The sequence below is a fragment of the Oncorhynchus tshawytscha genome, unplaced genomic scaffold (assembly GCF_018296145.1).
Source record: "Oncorhynchus tshawytscha isolate Ot180627B unplaced genomic scaffold, Otsh_v2.0 Un_scaffold_14471_pilon_pilon, whole genome shotgun sequence".
NCBI lineage: Eukaryota > Metazoa > Chordata > Actinopteri > Salmoniformes > Salmonidae > Oncorhynchus > Oncorhynchus tshawytscha.
Genome location: NW_024609234.1, coordinates 76,632 through 94,268, shown reverse-complemented (window position 1 = coordinate 94,268; position 17,637 = coordinate 76,632). Strand labels below are relative to the sequence as shown.

General features: G+C 45.9%; 1 protein-coding gene across 1 annotated transcript in view; it reads left to right on the top strand.

Annotated features, from left to right (window-relative positions):
- Nucleotides 1-17,637, top strand: part of LOC112237141 — a 39,983-nt gene that overhangs the window by 1,448 nt on the left and 20,898 nt on the right. Inside the window, exons 2-4 of the mRNA XM_042314577.1 lie at nt 2,556-2,785; nt 5,771-5,930; nt 16,783-16,926. Of these exons, the coding sequence (XP_042170511.1) occupies nt 2,556-2,785; nt 5,771-5,930; nt 16,783-16,926 (534 nt within the window). The remainder of the gene's footprint in view (nt 1-2,555; nt 2,786-5,770; nt 5,931-16,782; nt 16,927-17,637) is intronic.

The window sequence follows — 17,637 nt, the reverse complement described above, 5'->3', positions numbered from 1 at the left end:
CAATTCACCAGAACACTGCCTCTCTACCAACCAGCTACTGTACTAAATACTGTGGTCTAAACCGGTCCCAATTCACCAGAACACTGCCTCCTACCAACCAGCTACTGTACTAAATACTGTGGTCTAAACCGGTCCCAATTCACCAGAACACTGCCTCTCTACCAACCAGCTACTGTACTAAATACTGTGGTCTAAACCGGTCCCAATTCACCAGAACACTGCCTCTCTACCAACCAGCTACTGCTACTAAATACTGTGGTCTAAACCGGTCCCAATTCACCAGAACACTGCCTCTCTACCAACCAGCTACTGTACTAAATACTGTGGTCTAAACCGGTCCCAATTCACCAGAACACTGCCTCTCTACCAACCAGCTACTGTACTAAATACTGTGGTCTAAACCGGTCCCAATTCACCAGAACACTGCCTCTCTACCAACCAGCTACTGTACTAAATACTGTGGTCTAAACCGGTCCCAATTCACCAGAACACTGCCTCTCTACCAACCAGCTACTGTACTAAATACTGTGGTCTAAACCGGTCCCAATTCACCAGAACACTGCCTCTCTACCAACCAGCTACTGTACTAAATACTGTGGTCTAAACCGGTCCCAATTCACCAGAACACTGCCTCTCTACCAACCAGCTACTGTACTAAATACTGTGGTCTAAACCGGTCCCAATTCACCAGAACACTGCCTCTCTACCAACCAGCTACTGTACTAAATACTGTGGTCTAAACCGGTCCCAATTCACCAGAACACTGCCTCTCTACCAACCAGCTACTGTACTAAATACTGTGGTCTAAACCGGTCCCAATTCACCAGAACACTGCCTCTCTACCAACCAGCTACTGTACTAAATACTGTGGTCTAAACCGGTCCCAATTCACCAGAACACTGCCTCTCTACCAACCAGCTACTGTACTAAATACTGTGGTCTAAACCGGTCCCAATTCACCAGAACACTGCCTCTCTACCAACCAGCTACTGTACTAAATACTGTGGTCTAAACCGGTCCCAATTCACCAGAACACTGCCTCTCTACCAACCAGCTACTGTACTAAATACTGTGGTCTAAACCGGTCCCAATTCACCAGAACACTGCCTCTCTACCAACCAGCTACTGTACTAAATACTGTGGTCTAAACCGGTCCCAATTCACCAGAACACTGCCTCTCTACCAACCAGCTACTGTACTAAATACTGTGGTCTAAACCGGTCCCAATTCACCAGAACACTGCCTCTCTACCAACCAGCTACTGTACTAAATACTGTGGTCTAAACCGGTCCCAATTCACCAGAACACTGCCTCTCTACCAACCAGCTACTGTACTAAATACTGTGGTCTAAACCGGTCCCAATTCACCAGAACACTGCCTCTCTACCAACCAGCTACTGTACTAAATACTGTGGTCTAAACCGGTCCCAATTCACCAGAACACTGCCTTCACCAGAACACTGCCTGCTCTACCAACCAGCTACTGTACTAAATACTGTGGTCTAAACCGGTCCCAATTCACCAGAACACTGCCTCTCTACCAACCAGCTACTGTACTAAATACTGTGGTCTAAACCGGTCCCAATTCACCAGAACACTGCCTCTCTACCAACCAGCTACTGTACTAAATACTGTGGTCTAAACCGGTCCCAATTCACCAGAACACTGCCTCTCTACCAACCAGCTACTGTACTAAATACTGTGGTCTAAACCGGTCCCAATTCACCAGAACACTGCCTCTCTACCAACCAGCTACTGTACTAAATACTGTGGTCTAAACCGGTCCCAATTCACCAGAACACTGCCTCTCTACCAACCAGCTACTGTACTAAATACTGTGGTCTAAACCGGTCCCAATTCACCAGAACACTGCCTCTCTACCAACCAGCTACTGTACTAAATACTGTGGTCTAAACTGGTCCCAATTCACCAGAACACTGCCTCTCTACCAACCAGCTACTGTACTAAATACTGTGGTCTAAACCGGTCCCAATTCACCAGAACACTGCCTCCTACCAACCAGCTACTGTACTAAATACTGTGGTCTAAACCGGTCCCAATTCACCAGAACACTGCCTCTCTACCAACCAGCTACTGTACTAAATACTGTGGTCTAAACCGGTCCCAATTCACCAGAACACTGCCTCTCTACCAACCAGCTACTGTACTAAATACTGTGGTCTAAACCGGTCCCAATTCACCAGAACACCAGGTTTGACATTATTTCTTCAGTTCCTCCTACGTACGTACCTCAGTGTTTAAAGAGGGTATACTGCGTACATACCTCAGTGTTTCAGAGAGGGTATACTGCATACATACCTCAGTGTTTAGAGAGGGTATACTGCGTACGTACCTCAGTGTTTAGAGAGGGTATACTGCATACGTACCTCAGTTTTTAGAGAGGGTATACTGCGTACGTACCTCAGGTCTGTAATGATTGCCTGTTATGATCATTTCCCCATACAGATTGTGATTGGTTGATACTGGTACATGATCATTTCCCCATACAGATTGTGATTGGTTGATACTGGTTCCTTGTTGATTTCCCTGTACAGATGTTGACATGGAGTCATCCAGTGACAGCCCGGGCCTGACACCCTGCGAAGAAGACTCCTCAGACGAGGAGATGAAGATGGATGGATGTTTAGAGGAGTGGGGGGGTAGTGCGGAGCACAGATGCTCTACCTTCCTCTCTCCCACCCGGCTCCCAGAGGGTTCCCCTGTCTTCCTAACAGCCCTGGACCCAGAACCAGAGACAGGAGAGCTGGTCCCAGAACCATCCATTGTGAGTTAGATTCTATAGATGGAGAGATGGATACATTATGACACTAGTGGACACATTCAGTCTAGAGACATTGAGACTAGTAAACACATTGAGTCTAGAGACATTGAGTCTAGAGACATTGAGACTGGATACATTGAGATTAGTGGACACATTGAGTCCAGAGACATTGAGACTAGAGACATTGAGACTAGTGGACACATTGAGTCCAGAGACATTGAGTCCAGAGACATTGAGACTAGTGGACACATTGAGTCCAGAGACATTGAGACGAGAGACATTGAGACTAGTGGACACATTGAGTCCAGAGACATTGAGTCCAGAGACATTGAGTCCAGAGACATTGAGACGAGAGACATTGAGACTAGTGGACACATTGAGTCCAGAGACATTGAGTCTAGAGCCATTGAGTCTAGAGACATTGAGACTAGAGACATTGAGACTAGAGACATTGCGACTAGAGATATTGAGAATAGTGGACACATTGAGTCCAGAGACATTGAGTCCAGAGTCATTGAGTCCAGAGACATTGAGTCTAGAGACATTGAGTCTAGAGACATTGAGTCTAGGGACATTGAGACTAGAGACATTGTGACTAGTGGACACATTGCGTCTAGAGACATTGAGACTAGAGACATTGAGACTAGAGACATTGTGATTAGAGACATTGAGTCTAGAGACATTGAGACTAGTGGACACATTGAGACTAGAGACATTGAGACTAGAGACATTGAGATTAGAGACATTGAGACTAGTGGACATATTGAAATTAGGGACATTGTGACTAGTGGACACATTCAGTCTAGAGACATTGAGACAAGAGACATTGTGACTTGTGGACACTTTCAGTCTAAAGACATTGAGACAACCCTGCCTGACTCCACAATAGACCTGCTGCCCATTATGACTACTGGTCTGATCAATTAAATTACTTTCATATCAGAATAATTTCATTCCTTCAATCAACCGTGGGCTGAGCCACACCACTGCTACACCAAAGAGGTGTGTTAGATCCTCATCCTGGCCAGAAACGGAGGGAGAAGGGAGGGATGGAGAAGAGAGAGAGAAAGAGAGAGGGAGGGAAGTAGAAGAGAGAGGAAAAGAGAGAGAATGAGGGAGGGAGAAGAGAGAGAGAGAGAGAGGGAGGGATGGAGAAGAGAGAGAGAAAGAGAGGGGAGGGAAGTAGAAGAGAGAGAAAGAGAGGGGAGGGAGAAGAGAGAGAGGGATGGAGGGAGGGAGGGAGAAGAGAGAGAGAAAGAGAGGGGAGGGAAGTAGAAGAGAGGGGAGGGAGAAGAGAGAGAGAAAGAGAGAGGGAGGGAAGTAGAAGGGAGAGAAAGAGAGGGGTGGGAGGGAGGGAGGGAAGGAGGGAGAAGAGAGAGAGAAAGAGAGGGGAGGGAGAAGAGAGAGAGAAAGAGAGGGGAAGGGAGGGAGGGAGAAGAGAGAGAGAAAGAGAGGGGAGGGAAGTAGAAGAGAGAGAAAGAGAGGGGAGGGAGAAGAGAGAGAGAAAGAGACAGGGAGGGAAGTAGAAGAGAGAGAAAGAGAGGGGAGGGAGAAGAGAGAGAGAGATGGATGGAGGGAGTGAGGGAGAAGAGAGAGAGAAAGAGAGGGGAGGGAAGTAGAAGAGAGAGAAAGAGAGGGGAGGGAGAATAGAGAGAGAAAGAGAGAGGGAGAGAGAAAGAGAGAGAGAGGGAGGGAGAAGAGAGAGAGAGAAAGAGGGGGAGGGAGGGAGAAGAGAGAGGGAGGGAGAAGAGAGAGAAAGAGAGGGGGAGGGAGGGAGGGAGAAAGAGAGAGGGAGAAGAGAGAGAGGGGGAGGGAGGGAGGGAGAAGAGAGAGAGAGAAAGAGAGAGGGAGGGAGAAGAGAGAGAAAGAGAGAGGGAGAAGAGAGAGAGAGAGAGAGAGAAAGAGAGAGGGAGGGAGAAGAGAGAGAGGGGGAGGGAGGGAGGTAGAAGAGAGAGAGAGAGAGAAAGAGAGGGAGTGAGAGAGAAAGAGAGGGGGTGGGAGAAGAAAAAGATGATGTCATTTGATCAGTCCTACATGGCCGATCTGCTAGTTAATGATGTGATCTTTTCCACAGAGGCAGAGGGATGAGAAAAGAGGACAATAACAGTTTATTAATCAGCTGAAATGAACTGTCTGATCAGAGATGGCTGTTATCTCTGTCCATTGTGCCTGAATCAGACAACCATGTTCCTCGACCTGCTAGACATTAATTACCTCCTATATAGTAGACCTCGTTCTCCTTCCCTCCCTCAATCTCGTCCTCTCTCCTCTTACATTATATTAAAGAACATTGAGCTGTGGGAACAATTCAGAAATAATATTTAACATTTTCACACAATATCATTGTTTCATTCTGTACGTGGAAAAGTTCCCACAGAACTCGGATAAGATTCTATTTCTACAGGGATAACATAGCCTGATTGGTTTCAAATTTCACTCATTTAATTTATCTTGTTTTCTCATGCTTTATCCTCTCTCTCTTTCTGTCTCTCTCACCCCATCGTTCACCCTCTTTCTCTTTCTCTCTCTCTCTCTCTCTCTCTCTCTCTCTCTCTCTTTCTGTCTCTCTCACCCCATCGTTCACCCTCTTTCTCTTTCTCTCTTTCTCTCTCTCACTCTCTCTCTCTCTTTCTGTCTCTCTCACCCCATCGTTCACCCTCTTTCTCTTTCTCTCTCTCTCTCTCTCTCTCTCTCTCTCTCTCTCTCTCTCTCTCTCTGTCTCTCTCACCCCATCGTTCACCCTCTTTCTTTTCTCTCTCTCTCTCTCTCTCTCTCTCTCTCTCTCTCTCTCTCTCTCTCTCTCTCTCTCTCTCTCTCTGTCTCTCTCACCCCATCGTTCACCCTCTCTCTCTCTCTCTCTCTCTCTCTTTCTCTCTCTCTCTCTCTCTCTCTCTCTCTCTGCCTCTCTTTCTTTCTCTCTCTCTCCCTCACCCCATCACTCACCTTCTCTCATAACGGTTAATGCGGTCTCTATCCGGTCTCTCCCAGGCGCTGCGTGCTGTGGCCCAGAGAGAGCCGTCCGAGGCGCGGAGCTTCTGTGGTCTTGAGGGCTTCCTCATCCTGATGGACCTCGGTTCTCCACAGCCCAGCCCACGTCCCACACATTCTCACCCAGACACACAGGACAGCGTACACACACTCACAACAGGTGTGTATTTGTGTGTGTGTGTGTACGTGTTTGCGTGTGTGTGTGTATGTGTGTGTGTATGTATGTGTGTGTGTATGTATGTGTGTGTGTGTGTGTGTGTCCTTAAAGTCATGTTTTCTCATAATTACAGTAGAAAGCGCTGAAGCTCTTGTTGTAAGAGATTAGATTTGAATGATTACCTCTGGAGGTATAACTGTTATTCATATCACAAAGAGTTTATAATGGGATTTAAAACAAATATGTAGAAACCCACAGCTTCTCAGAGAGATGAAATGAGTTGGAACCCCAAAGGAGCTCCAGTATGTTGGAAATGAGACCCAGATACAACATTGCTATAACAGTGGAGAGTCTGACGGGAGTGTTTGTGTCTCTCTCTCTGTGTGTCTCTCCCTCTGTGTGTGTCTCTATCTGTGTGCATCTCTCTCTGTGTGTGTCTCTCTCTGTGTCTCTCTCTGTGTGTGTCTCTCTCTGTGTGTCTCTCTCTGTGTTTGTGTCTCACTCTCTCTGTTTCTCTCTCTGTGTGTCTCTCTCTGTGTGTGTCTCTCTCTGTGTTTGTGTCTCTCTCTGTGTTTGTGTCTCTCTCTGTGTGTGTCTCTCTCTCTGTGTGTCTCTCTGTGTGTGTGTGTCTCTCTCTGTGTGTGTCTCTGTGTGTGTCTCTCTGTGTGTGTGTGTCTCTCTCTCTCTGTGTGTCTCTCTGTGTGTGTGTGTCTCTCTCTGTGTGTCTCTCTGTGTGTGTCTCTCTCTGTGTTTGTGTCTCACTCTCTCTTTCTCTCTCTGTGTGTCTCTCTCTGTGTGTGTCTCTCTGTGTGTGTCTCTCTCTGTGTGTGTCTCTCTCTGTGTGTGTCTCTCTCTGTGTGTCTCTCTCTGTGTGTGTCTCTCTCTGTGTTTGTGTCTCACTCTCTCTGTTTCTCTCTGTGTGTCTCTCTTTGTGTGTGTCTCTCTCTGTGTTTGTGTCTCTCTCTGTGTTTGTGTCTCTCTCTGTGTTTGTGTCTCTCTCTGTGTTTGTGTCTCGCTCTGTGTGTGTCTCTCTCTCTGTGTGTCTCTCTGTGTGTGTGTGTCTCTCTCTGTGTGTGTCTCTCTCTCTCTCTCTGTGTCTCTCTGTGTGTGTGTCTCTCTCTGTGTTGGTGTCTCTCTCTCTGTGTGTCTCTCTGTGTGTGTGTCTCTCTCTCTGTGTGTCTCTCTCTGTGTTTGTGTCTCTCTCTGTGTGTGTCTCTCTCTCTGTGTGTGTCTCTCTGTGTGTGTGTGTGTCTCTCTCTGTGTGTGTGTGTGTCTCTCTCTGTGTGTGTCTCTCTCTGTGTCTCTGTGTGCATCTCTCTCTGTGTGTGTCTCTCTCTGTGTGTGTCTCTCTCTGTGTGTCTCTCTCTGTGTGTCTCTCTCTGTGTGTGTCTCTCTGTGTGTGTCTCTCTGTGTGCGTGTCTCTCTCTCTGTGTGTGTGTCTCTCTCTCTCTGTGTGTGTCTCTCTCTGTGTCTCTCTGTGTGTGTCTCTCTCTGTGTCTCTCTGTGTGTGTCTCTCTGTGTGTGTGTCTCTCTGTGTGTGTGTAAAGGGATGATTCATACAGCCTTGTTGTCAGAGTAAAGGTCCAGACGTAACCTCTCTCCTGTCTGGTCAACCAGTACTTTGTTTTGTACTGTACACACCTTGGTGTCAGAGTAAAGGTCCAGACGTAACCTCTCTCCTGTCTGGTCAACCAGTACTTTGTTCTGTACTGTACACACCTTGGTGTCAGAGTAAAGGTCCAGACGTAATCTCTCTCCTGTCTGGTCAACCAGTACTTTGTTCTGTACTGTACACACCTTGGTGTCAGAGTAAAGGTCCAGACGTAACCTCTCTCCTGTCTGGTCAACCAGTACTTTGTTCTGTACTGTACACACCTTGGTGTCAGAGTAAAGGTCCAGACGTAACCTCTCTCCTGTCTGGTCAACCAGTACTTTGTTCTGTACTGTACACACCTTGGTGTCAGAGTAAAGGTCCAGACGTAACCTCTCTCCTGTTTGGTCAACCAGTACTTTGTTCTGTACTGTACACACCTTGGTGCCAGAGTAAAGGTCCAGACGTAACCTCTCTCCTGTTTGGTCAACCAGTACTTTGTTCTGTACTGTACACACCTTGGTGTCAGAGTAAAGGTCCAGACGTAACCTCTCTCCTGTTTGGTCAACCAGTACTTTGTTCTGTACTGTACACACCTTGGTGTCAGAGTAAAGGTCCAGACGTAACCTCTCTCCTGTTTGGTCAACCAGTACTTTGTTCTGTACTGTACACACCTTGGTGTCAGAGTAAAGGTCCAGACGTAACCTCTCTCCTGTTTGGTCAACCAGTACTTTGTTCTGTACTGTACACACCTTGGTGTCAGAGTAAAGGTCCAGACGTAACCTCTCTCCTGTCTGGTCAACCAGTACTTTGTTCTGTACTGTACACACCTTGGTGTCAGAGTAAAGGTCCAGACGTAACCTCTCTCCTGTCTGGTCAACCAGTACTTTGTTCTGTACTGTACACACCTTGGTGTCAGAGTAAAGGTCCAGACGTAACCTCTCTCCTGTCTGGTCAACCAGTACTTTGTTCTGTACTGTACACACCTTGGTGTCAGAGTAAAGGTCCAGACGTAACCTCTCTCCTGTCTGGTCAACCAGTACTTTGTTCTGTACTGTACACACCTTGGTGTCAGAGGAAAGGTCCAGACGTAACCTCTCTCCTGTCTGGTCAACCAGTACTTTGTTCTGTACTGTACACACCTTGGTGTCAGAGTAAAGGTCCAGACGTAACCTCTCTCCTGTCTGGTCAACCAGTACTTTGTTTTGTACTGTACACACCTTGGTGTCAGAGTAAAGGTCCAGACGTAACCTCTCTCCTGTCTGGTCAACCAGTACTTTGTTCTGTACTGTACACACCTTGGTGTCAGAGTAAAGGTCCAGACGTAATCTCTCTCCTGTCTGGTCAACCAGTACTTTGTTCTGTACTGTACACACCTTGGTGTCAGAGTAAAGGTCCAGACGTAACCTCTCTCCTGTCTGGTCAACCAGTACTTTGTTCTGTACTGTACACACCTTGGTGTCAGAGTAAAGGTCCAGACGTAACCTCTCTCCTGTCTGGTCAACCAGTACTTTGTTCTGTACTGTACACACCTTGGTGTCAGAGTAAAGGTCCAGACGTAACCTCTCTCCTGTCTGGTCAACCAGTACTTTGTTCTGTACTGTACACACCTTGGTGTCAGAGTAAAGGTCCAGACGTAACCTCTCTCCTGTCTGGTCAACCAGTACTTTGTTCTGTACTGTACACACCTTGGTGTCAGAGGAAAGGTCCAGACGTAACCTCTCTCCTGTCTGGTCAACCAGTACTTTGTTCTGTACTGTACACACCTTGGTGTCAGAGTAAAGGTCCAGACGTAACCTCTCTCCTGTCTGGTCAACCAGTACTTTGTTCTGTACTGTACACACCTTGGTGTCAGAGTAAAGGTCCAGACGTAACCTCTCTCCTGTCTGGTCAACCAGTACTTTGTTCTGTACTGTACACACCTTGGTGTCAGAGTAAAGGTCCAGGCGTAATCTCTCTCCTGTCTGGTCAACCAGTACTTTGTTCTGTACTGTACACACCTTGGTGTCAGAGTAAAGGTCCAGACGTAACCTCTCTCCTGTCTGGTCAACCAGTACTTTGTTCTGTACTGTACACACCTTGGTGTCAGAGTAAAGGTCCAGACGTAACCTCTCTCCTGTCTGGTCAACCAGTACTTTGTTCTGTACTGTACACACCTTGGTGTCAGAGTAAAGGTCCAGACGTAACCTCTCTCCTGTCTGGTCAACCAGTACTTTGTTCTGTACTGTACACACCTTGGTGTCAGAGTAAAGGTCCAGACGTAACCTCTCTCCTGTCTGGTCAACCAGTACTTTGTTCTGTACTGTACACACCTTGGTGTCAGAGGAAAGGTCCAGACGTAACCTCTCTCCTGTCTGGTCAACCAGTACTTTGTTCTGTACTGTACACACCTTGGTGTCAGAGTAAAGGTCCAGACGTAACCTCTCTCCTGTCTGGTCAACCAGTACTTTGTTCTGTACTGTACACACCTTGGTGTCAGAGTAAAGGTCCAGACATAACCTCTCTCCTGTCTGGTCAACCAGTACTTTGTTCTGTACTGTACACACCTTGGTGTCAGAGTAAAGGTCCAGACGTAATCTCTCTCCTGTCTGGTCAACCAGTACTTTGTTCTGTACTGTACACACCTTGGTGTCAGAGTAAAGGTCCAGACGTAATCTCTCTCCTGTCTGGTCAACCAGTACTTTGTTCTGTACTGTACACACCTTGGTGTCAGAGTAAAGGTCCAGACGTAACCTCTCTCCTGTCTGGTCAACCAGTACTTTGTTCTGTACTGTACACACCTTGGTGTCAGAGTAAAGGTCCAGACGTAACCTCTCTCCTGTTTGGTCAACCAGTACTTTGTTCTGTACTGTACACACCTTGGTGTCAGAGTAAAGGTCCAGACGTAATCTCTCTCCTGTCTGGTCAACCAGTACTTTGTTCTGTACTGTACACACCTTGGTGTCAGAGTAAAGGTCCAGACGTAACCTCTCTCCTGTCTGGTCAACCAGTACTTTGTTCTGTACTGTACACACCTTTGTGTCAGAGTAAAGGTCCAGACGTAATCTCTCTCCTGTCTGGTCAACCAGTACTTTGTTCTGTACTGTACACACCTTGGTGTCAGAGTAAAGGTCCAGACGTAACCTCTCTCCTGTCTGGTCAACCAGTACTTTGTTCTGTACTGTACACACCTTGGTGTCAGAGTAAAGGTCCAGACGTAATCTCTCTCCTGTCTGGTCAACCAGTACTTTGTTCTGTACTGTACACACCTTGGTGTCAGAGTAAAGGTCCAGACGTAACCTCTCTCCTGTCTGGTCAACCAGTACTTTGTTCTGTACTGTACACACCTTGGTGTCAGAGTAAAGGTCCAGACGTAACCTCTCTCCTGTCTGGTCAACCAGTACTTTGTTCTGTACTGTACACACCTTGGTGTCAGAGTAAAGGTCCAGACGTAACCTCTCTCCTGTTTGGTCAACCAGTACTTTGTTCTGTACTGTACACACCTTGGTGTCAGAGGAAAGGTCCAGACGTAACCTCTCTCCTGTCTGGTCAACCAGTACTTTGTTCTGTACTGTACACACCTTGGTGTCAGAGTAAAGGTCCAGACGTAATCTCTCTCCTGTTTGGTCAACCAGTACTTTGTTCTGTACTGTACACACCTTGGTGTCAGAGTAAAGGTCCAGACGTAACCTCTCTCCTGTCTGGTCAACCAGTACTTTGTTCTGTACTGTACACACCTTGGTGTCAGAGTAAAGGTCCAGACGTAATCTCTCTCCTGTCTGGTCAACCAGTACTTTGTTCTGTACTGTACACACCTTGGTGTCAGAGTAAAGGTCCAGACGTAACCTCTCTCCTGTCTGGTCAACCAGTACTTTGTTCTGTACTGTACACACCTTGGTGTCAGAGTAAAGGTCCAGACGTAACCTCTCTCCTGTCTGGTCAACCAGTACTTTGTTCTGTACTGTACACACCTTGGTGTCAGAGTAAAGGTCCAGACGTAACCTCTCTCCTGTCTGGTCAACCAGTACTTTGTTCTGTACTGTACACACCTTGGTGTCAGAGTAAAGGTCCAGACGTAACCTCTCTCCTGTTTGGTCAACCAGTACTTTGTTCTGTACTGTACACACCTTGGTGTCAGAGTAAAGGTCCAGACGTAACCTCTCTCCTGTCTGGTCAACCAGTACTTTGTTCTGTACTGTACACACCTTGGTGTCAGAGTAAAGGTCCAGACGTAACCTCTCTCCTGTTTGGTCAACCAGTACTTTGTTCTGTACTGTACACACCTTGATGTCAGAGTAAAGGTCCAGACGTAACCTCTCTCCTGTCTGGTCAACCAGTACTTTGTTCTGTACTGTACACACCTTGGTGTCAGAGTAAAGGTCCAGACGTAACCTCTCTCCTGTCTGGTCAACCAGTACTTTGTTCTGTACTGTACACACCTTGGTGTCAGAGTAAAGGTCCAGACGTAACCTCTCTCCTGTCTGGTCAACCAGTACTTTGTTCTGTACTGTACACACCTTGGTGTCAGAGTAAAGGTCCAGACGTAACCTCTCTCCTGTCTGGTCAACCAGTACTTTGTTCTGTACTGTACACACCTTGGTGTCAGAGTAAAGGTCCAGACGTAACCTCTCTCCTGTCTGGTCAACCAGTACTTTGTTCTGTACTGTACACACCTTGGTGTCAGAGTAAAGGTCCAGACGTAACCTCTCTCCTGTTTGGTCAACCAGTACTTTGTTCTGTACTGTACACACCTTGATGTCAGAGTAAAGGTCCAGACGTAACCTCTCTCCTGTCTGGTCAACCAGTACTTTGTTCTGTACTGTACACTCCGTTCTCACTCTTCTACAGGCTCATATTTAACCTTCATTCAAAACAAAAGGAAAATCACATGTTTAGAGGACATTCATTTAATTTAGTCTACAGAAACCAACGCAGTCAATGCACACAATGTAGGAGTTAGCACCCGGATAAAATCAAATGTATTGGTCACATACACATGGTTAGCAGATGTTATTGGTCACATACACATGGTTAGCAGATGTTATTGGTCACATACACATGGTTAGCAGGTGTTATTGGTCACATACACATGGTTAGCAGATGTTATTGGTCACATACACATGGTTAGCAGGTGTTATTGGTCACATACACATGGTTAGCAGGTGTTATTGGTCACATACACATGGTTAGCAGATGTTATTGGTCACATACACATGGTTAGCAGGTGTTATTGGTCACATACACATGGTTAGCAGATGTTATTGGTCACATATACATGGTTAGCAGATGTTATTGGTCACATACACATGGTTAGCAGATGTTATTGGTCACATACACATGGTTAGCAGATGTTATTGGTCACATATACCTGGTTAGCAGATGTTATTGGTCACATACACATGGTTAGCAGGTGTTATTGGTCACATATACATGGTTAGCAGATGTTATTGGTCACATACACATGGTTAGCAGATGTTATTGGTCACATACACATGGTTAGCAGATGTTATTGGTCACATACACATGGTTAGCAGGTGTTATTGGTCACATACACATGGTTAGCAGATGTTATTGGTCACATACACATGGTTAGCAGATGTTATTGGTCACATACACATGGTTAGCAGATGTTATTGGTCACATACACATGGTTAGCAGGTGTTATTGGTCACATACACATGGTTAGCAGGTGTTATTGGTCACATACACATGGTTAGCAGATGGTATTGGTCACATACACATGGTTAGCAGATGTTATTGGTCACATACACATGGTTAGCAGGTGTTATTGGTCACATACACATGGTTAGCAGATGTTATTGGTCACATACACATGGTTAGCAGGTGTTATTGGTCACATACACATGGTTAGCAGGTGTTAATGGTCACATACACATGGTTAGCAGGTGTTATTGGTCACATACACATGGTTAGCAGATGTTATTGGTCACATACACATGGTTAGCAGATGTTAATGGTTACATGGTTAGCAGGTGTTATTGGTCACATACACATGGTTAGCAGATGTTATTGGTCACATACACATGGTTAGCAGATGTTATTGGTCACATACACATGGTTAGCAGATGTTATTGGTCACATGGTTAGCAGATGTTAATGGTCACATGGTTAGCAGATGTTAATGGTCACATACACATGGTTAGCAGATGTTATTGGTCACATGGTTAGCAGATGTTAATGGTCACATGGTTAGCAGATGTTAATGGTCACATGGTTAGCAGATGTTATTAGTCAAATCAAATCAAATCAAATTTTTTTATTTGTCACATACACATGGTTAGCAGATGTTAATGCGAGTGTAGCGAAATGCTTGTGCTTCTAGTTCCGACAATGCAGTAATAACCAACAAGTAATCTAAACTAACAATTCCACAACTACTACCTTATAGACACAAGTGTAAAGGGATAAAGAATATGTACATAAAGATATATGAATGAGTGATGGTACAGAGCGGCATAGGCAAGATGCAGTAGATGGTATCGAGTACAGTATATACATATGAGATGAGTATGTAAACAAAGTGGCATAGTTAAAGTGGCTAGTGATACATGTATTACATAAAGTTGCAGTAGATGGTATAGAGTACAGTATATACATATGAGATGAGTAATGTAGGGTATGTAAACATTACATTAAGTGGCATTGTTTAAAGTGGCTAGTGATACATTTTTTCCATCAATTTCCATCAATTCCCATTATTAAAGTGGCTGGAGTTGAGTCAGTATGTTGGCAGCAGCCACTCAATGTTAGTGGTGTCTGTTTAACAGTCTGATGGCCTTGAGATAGAAGCTGTTTTTCAGTCTCTCGGTCCCAGCTTTGATGCAGCTGTATACACTGTGATCTGTGTATAGCCTGCTCAATAGCAGTATAGCCATTGCAGGAGAGAACCTATTGAGACTCCTCCATGCCACAATAAGTCAGAGTTCTCGGTCAATGTCAACAGTCCATTATGACACTCCTATCCAAAGAGCTGTCATAAAACCTGCCGTTATGGCCACAGAATATACACACACTAAATGGCTACTATTCAGAATGGGTGTTGGGACACTGTACTTTAGGTTCCCTGCCTTGTTGTGTTGCTGTGTATGAGAAGGAAGAGGATATTAAGGTGCTTGGGTTTCCATCAAGACAAAAATCACACTTCCATCAAGACAACATCACACTTCCATCAAGACAACATCACACTTCCATCAAGACAACACCACACTTCCATCACACTTCCATCAAGACAACATCACACTTCCATCAAGATGACATCACACTTCCATCACACTTCCATCAAGACAACACCACACTTCCATCACACTTCCATCAAGACAACATCACACTTCCATCAAGATGACATCACACTTCCATCACACTTCCATCAAGACAACACCACACTTCCATCACACTTCCATCAAGACGACACCACACTTCCATCACACTTCCATCAAGACAACATCACACTTCCATCAAGACAACATCACACTTCCATCAAGACATGACATCACACTTCCATCACACTTCCATCAAGACAACACCACACTTCCATCACACTTCCATCAAGACAACATCACACTTCCATCACACTTCCATCAAGACAACACCACACTTCCATCACAATTCCATCAAGACAACATCACACTTCTATCAAGACAACACCACACTTCCATCAAGATGACATCACACTTCCATCACACTTCCATCAAGACAACACCACACTTCCATCACACTTCCATCAAGACGACACCACACTTCCATCAAGACGACACCACACTTCCATCAAGACAACATCACACTTCTATCAAGACGACACCACACTTCCATCAAGACGACATCACACTTCCATCAAGATGACATCACACTTCCATCACACTTCCATCAAGACAACATCACACTTCCATCACACTTCCATCAAGACGACACCACACTTCCATCACACTTCCATCAAGACGACATCACACTCCCATCAAGACAACATCACACTTCCATCAAGATGACATCATACTTTTGTACAATTGCTTGTTTTTCGTTGGATGCCTGCGTCTGGAAGCTTGGAGTGCATTTGGAGTTCATTGAGGTTGATGGATTACATAGCTCTCTACTGGACAGAAATCTATAACCCAACACTGTCACATAGAACAGGAAGTCTCAGACATTCCAACATTGTCACATAGAACAGGAAGTCTCAGACATTCCAACATTGTCACATAGAACAGGAAGTCTCAGACATTCCAACATTGTCACATAGAACAGGAAGTCTCAGACATTCCAACATTGTCACATAGAACAGGAAGTCTCCAACATTCCAACATTGTCACATAGAACAGGAAGTCTCCAACATTCCAACATTGTCACATAGAACAGGAAGTCCGGGACATACGTGGTATGATTAGAGAGAATGTCTGACCTACACCGCTATCTTCTCATCACACTGGACCGGTACCACCCCCCCCCCCTTTCCACACCTGCATTCAGACACAGACATACAATAAGACATCAGTATGAATACTGTGTAGCTCAGGGTGTGCAGGCTTTCAACACAGACCAGCTATAACCCACTTGTCTCCACTCATTTTGGTTTATTAAAAAAAAAAAAACTAAATATGCGTTGGTCATTTGTGATCTCAGTATAACTCTACTGTCAATCAAAGTCAGTAATGTCAGATTTTAGTTTTAAGGGGAGCAGTGCCCTTCATATAAAACAACCTGGAACAGGAAATGTCCTTTTCACCACATGCACTGGTCAAACAGAGCCGTACGTCTGCCATGATCGTTAAGCTCCAAAGTTAATGGGAGATAAAGGTTAGAGGAGGGATATCACCTTGACAACGCTCTTCTCTCATTTATGTCTCTCCATCTGCCTCCTCTTTTTTCCAGAGGGCTATGATCCAACAGGTTTTATGTGTCTCTCGCTCTCCCTATCAGTCCTTTTTCTCTCTCTTTTTCTCTCTCTCTCTCTCTTTCTTTCTCTCCCTCTATCCGCTTACCTTCAGTGATCTGAAAGGTGAGAGCAACAATGTGGACTGTTTTGTCACTGGTCTCTCTCCCTCTCTCTCTCTCTCTCCTTCTCCTTCTCTTTCTCTTTCTCTTTCTCTTTCTCTCTCTCTCTCACACTCTCACACTCTCACTCTCACACTCTCACACTCTCCTCCCTCTCACACTCTCTCTCCCTCTCCCTCCCTCTCTCCCTCTCTCCCTCTCTCCCTCTCTCTCTCTCTCTCTCTCTCTCTCACACACACACTCTCACACTCTCTCTCTCTCTCTCTCTCTCTCTCTCAGGGGCAGACAGCTGGATGCCCTGTAGCAGCTTCAGAGGCTGTGCTGAGGAACACCTGGTTACCACGGTGATGATGAACAGCCTCAGTCACGTAGCCACACCCACCCGGAGAGGAGCATCCTCTGGTCAGGGGCTGTATACATCTGGTACGAGTTGTCTCTCTGGTAGCTGTGTGTCTCTGGTAGCTGTGTGTGTGTGTGTGTGTGTGTGTGTGTGTGTGTGTGTGTGTGTGTGTGTGTGTGTGTGTGTGTGTGTGTGTGTGTGGTGGTAATACTACGGAGATATCTAGGCCTTGGGTGGGATAAGTGAGTTAGCCTGCAAACTTAATATTAATATTATATATATCATAAGCAGTTCAAGGTTCCTAAGAGTGAAGAGTTAAACATGCTATGTCCATTTCACGTTTGTCCTTCATGATCTAGGACATATAGATTTGTTAGTGTGTTTGTAAGACCCCCAGGAGTAGAGCTCACCTCTGTTTCTTCCTGCTCTGTGGTTTGACCCCCAGGAGTAGAGCTCACCTCTGTTTCTTCCTGCTCTGTGGTTTGACCCCCAGGAGTAGAGCTCACCTCTGTTTCTTCCTGCTCTGTGGTTTGACCCCCAGGAGTAGAGCTCACCTCTGTTTCTTCCTGCTCTGTGGTTTGACCCCCAGGAGTAGAGCTCACCTCTGTTTCTTCCTGCTCTGTGGTTTGACCCCCAGGAGTAGAGCTCACCTCTGTTTCTTCCTGCTCTGTGGTTTGACCCCCAGGAGTAGAGCTCACCTCTGTTTCTTCCTGCTCTGTGGTTTGACCCCCAGGAGTAGAGCTCACCTCTGTTTCTTCCTGCTCTGTGGTTTGACCCCCAGGAGTAGAGCTCAC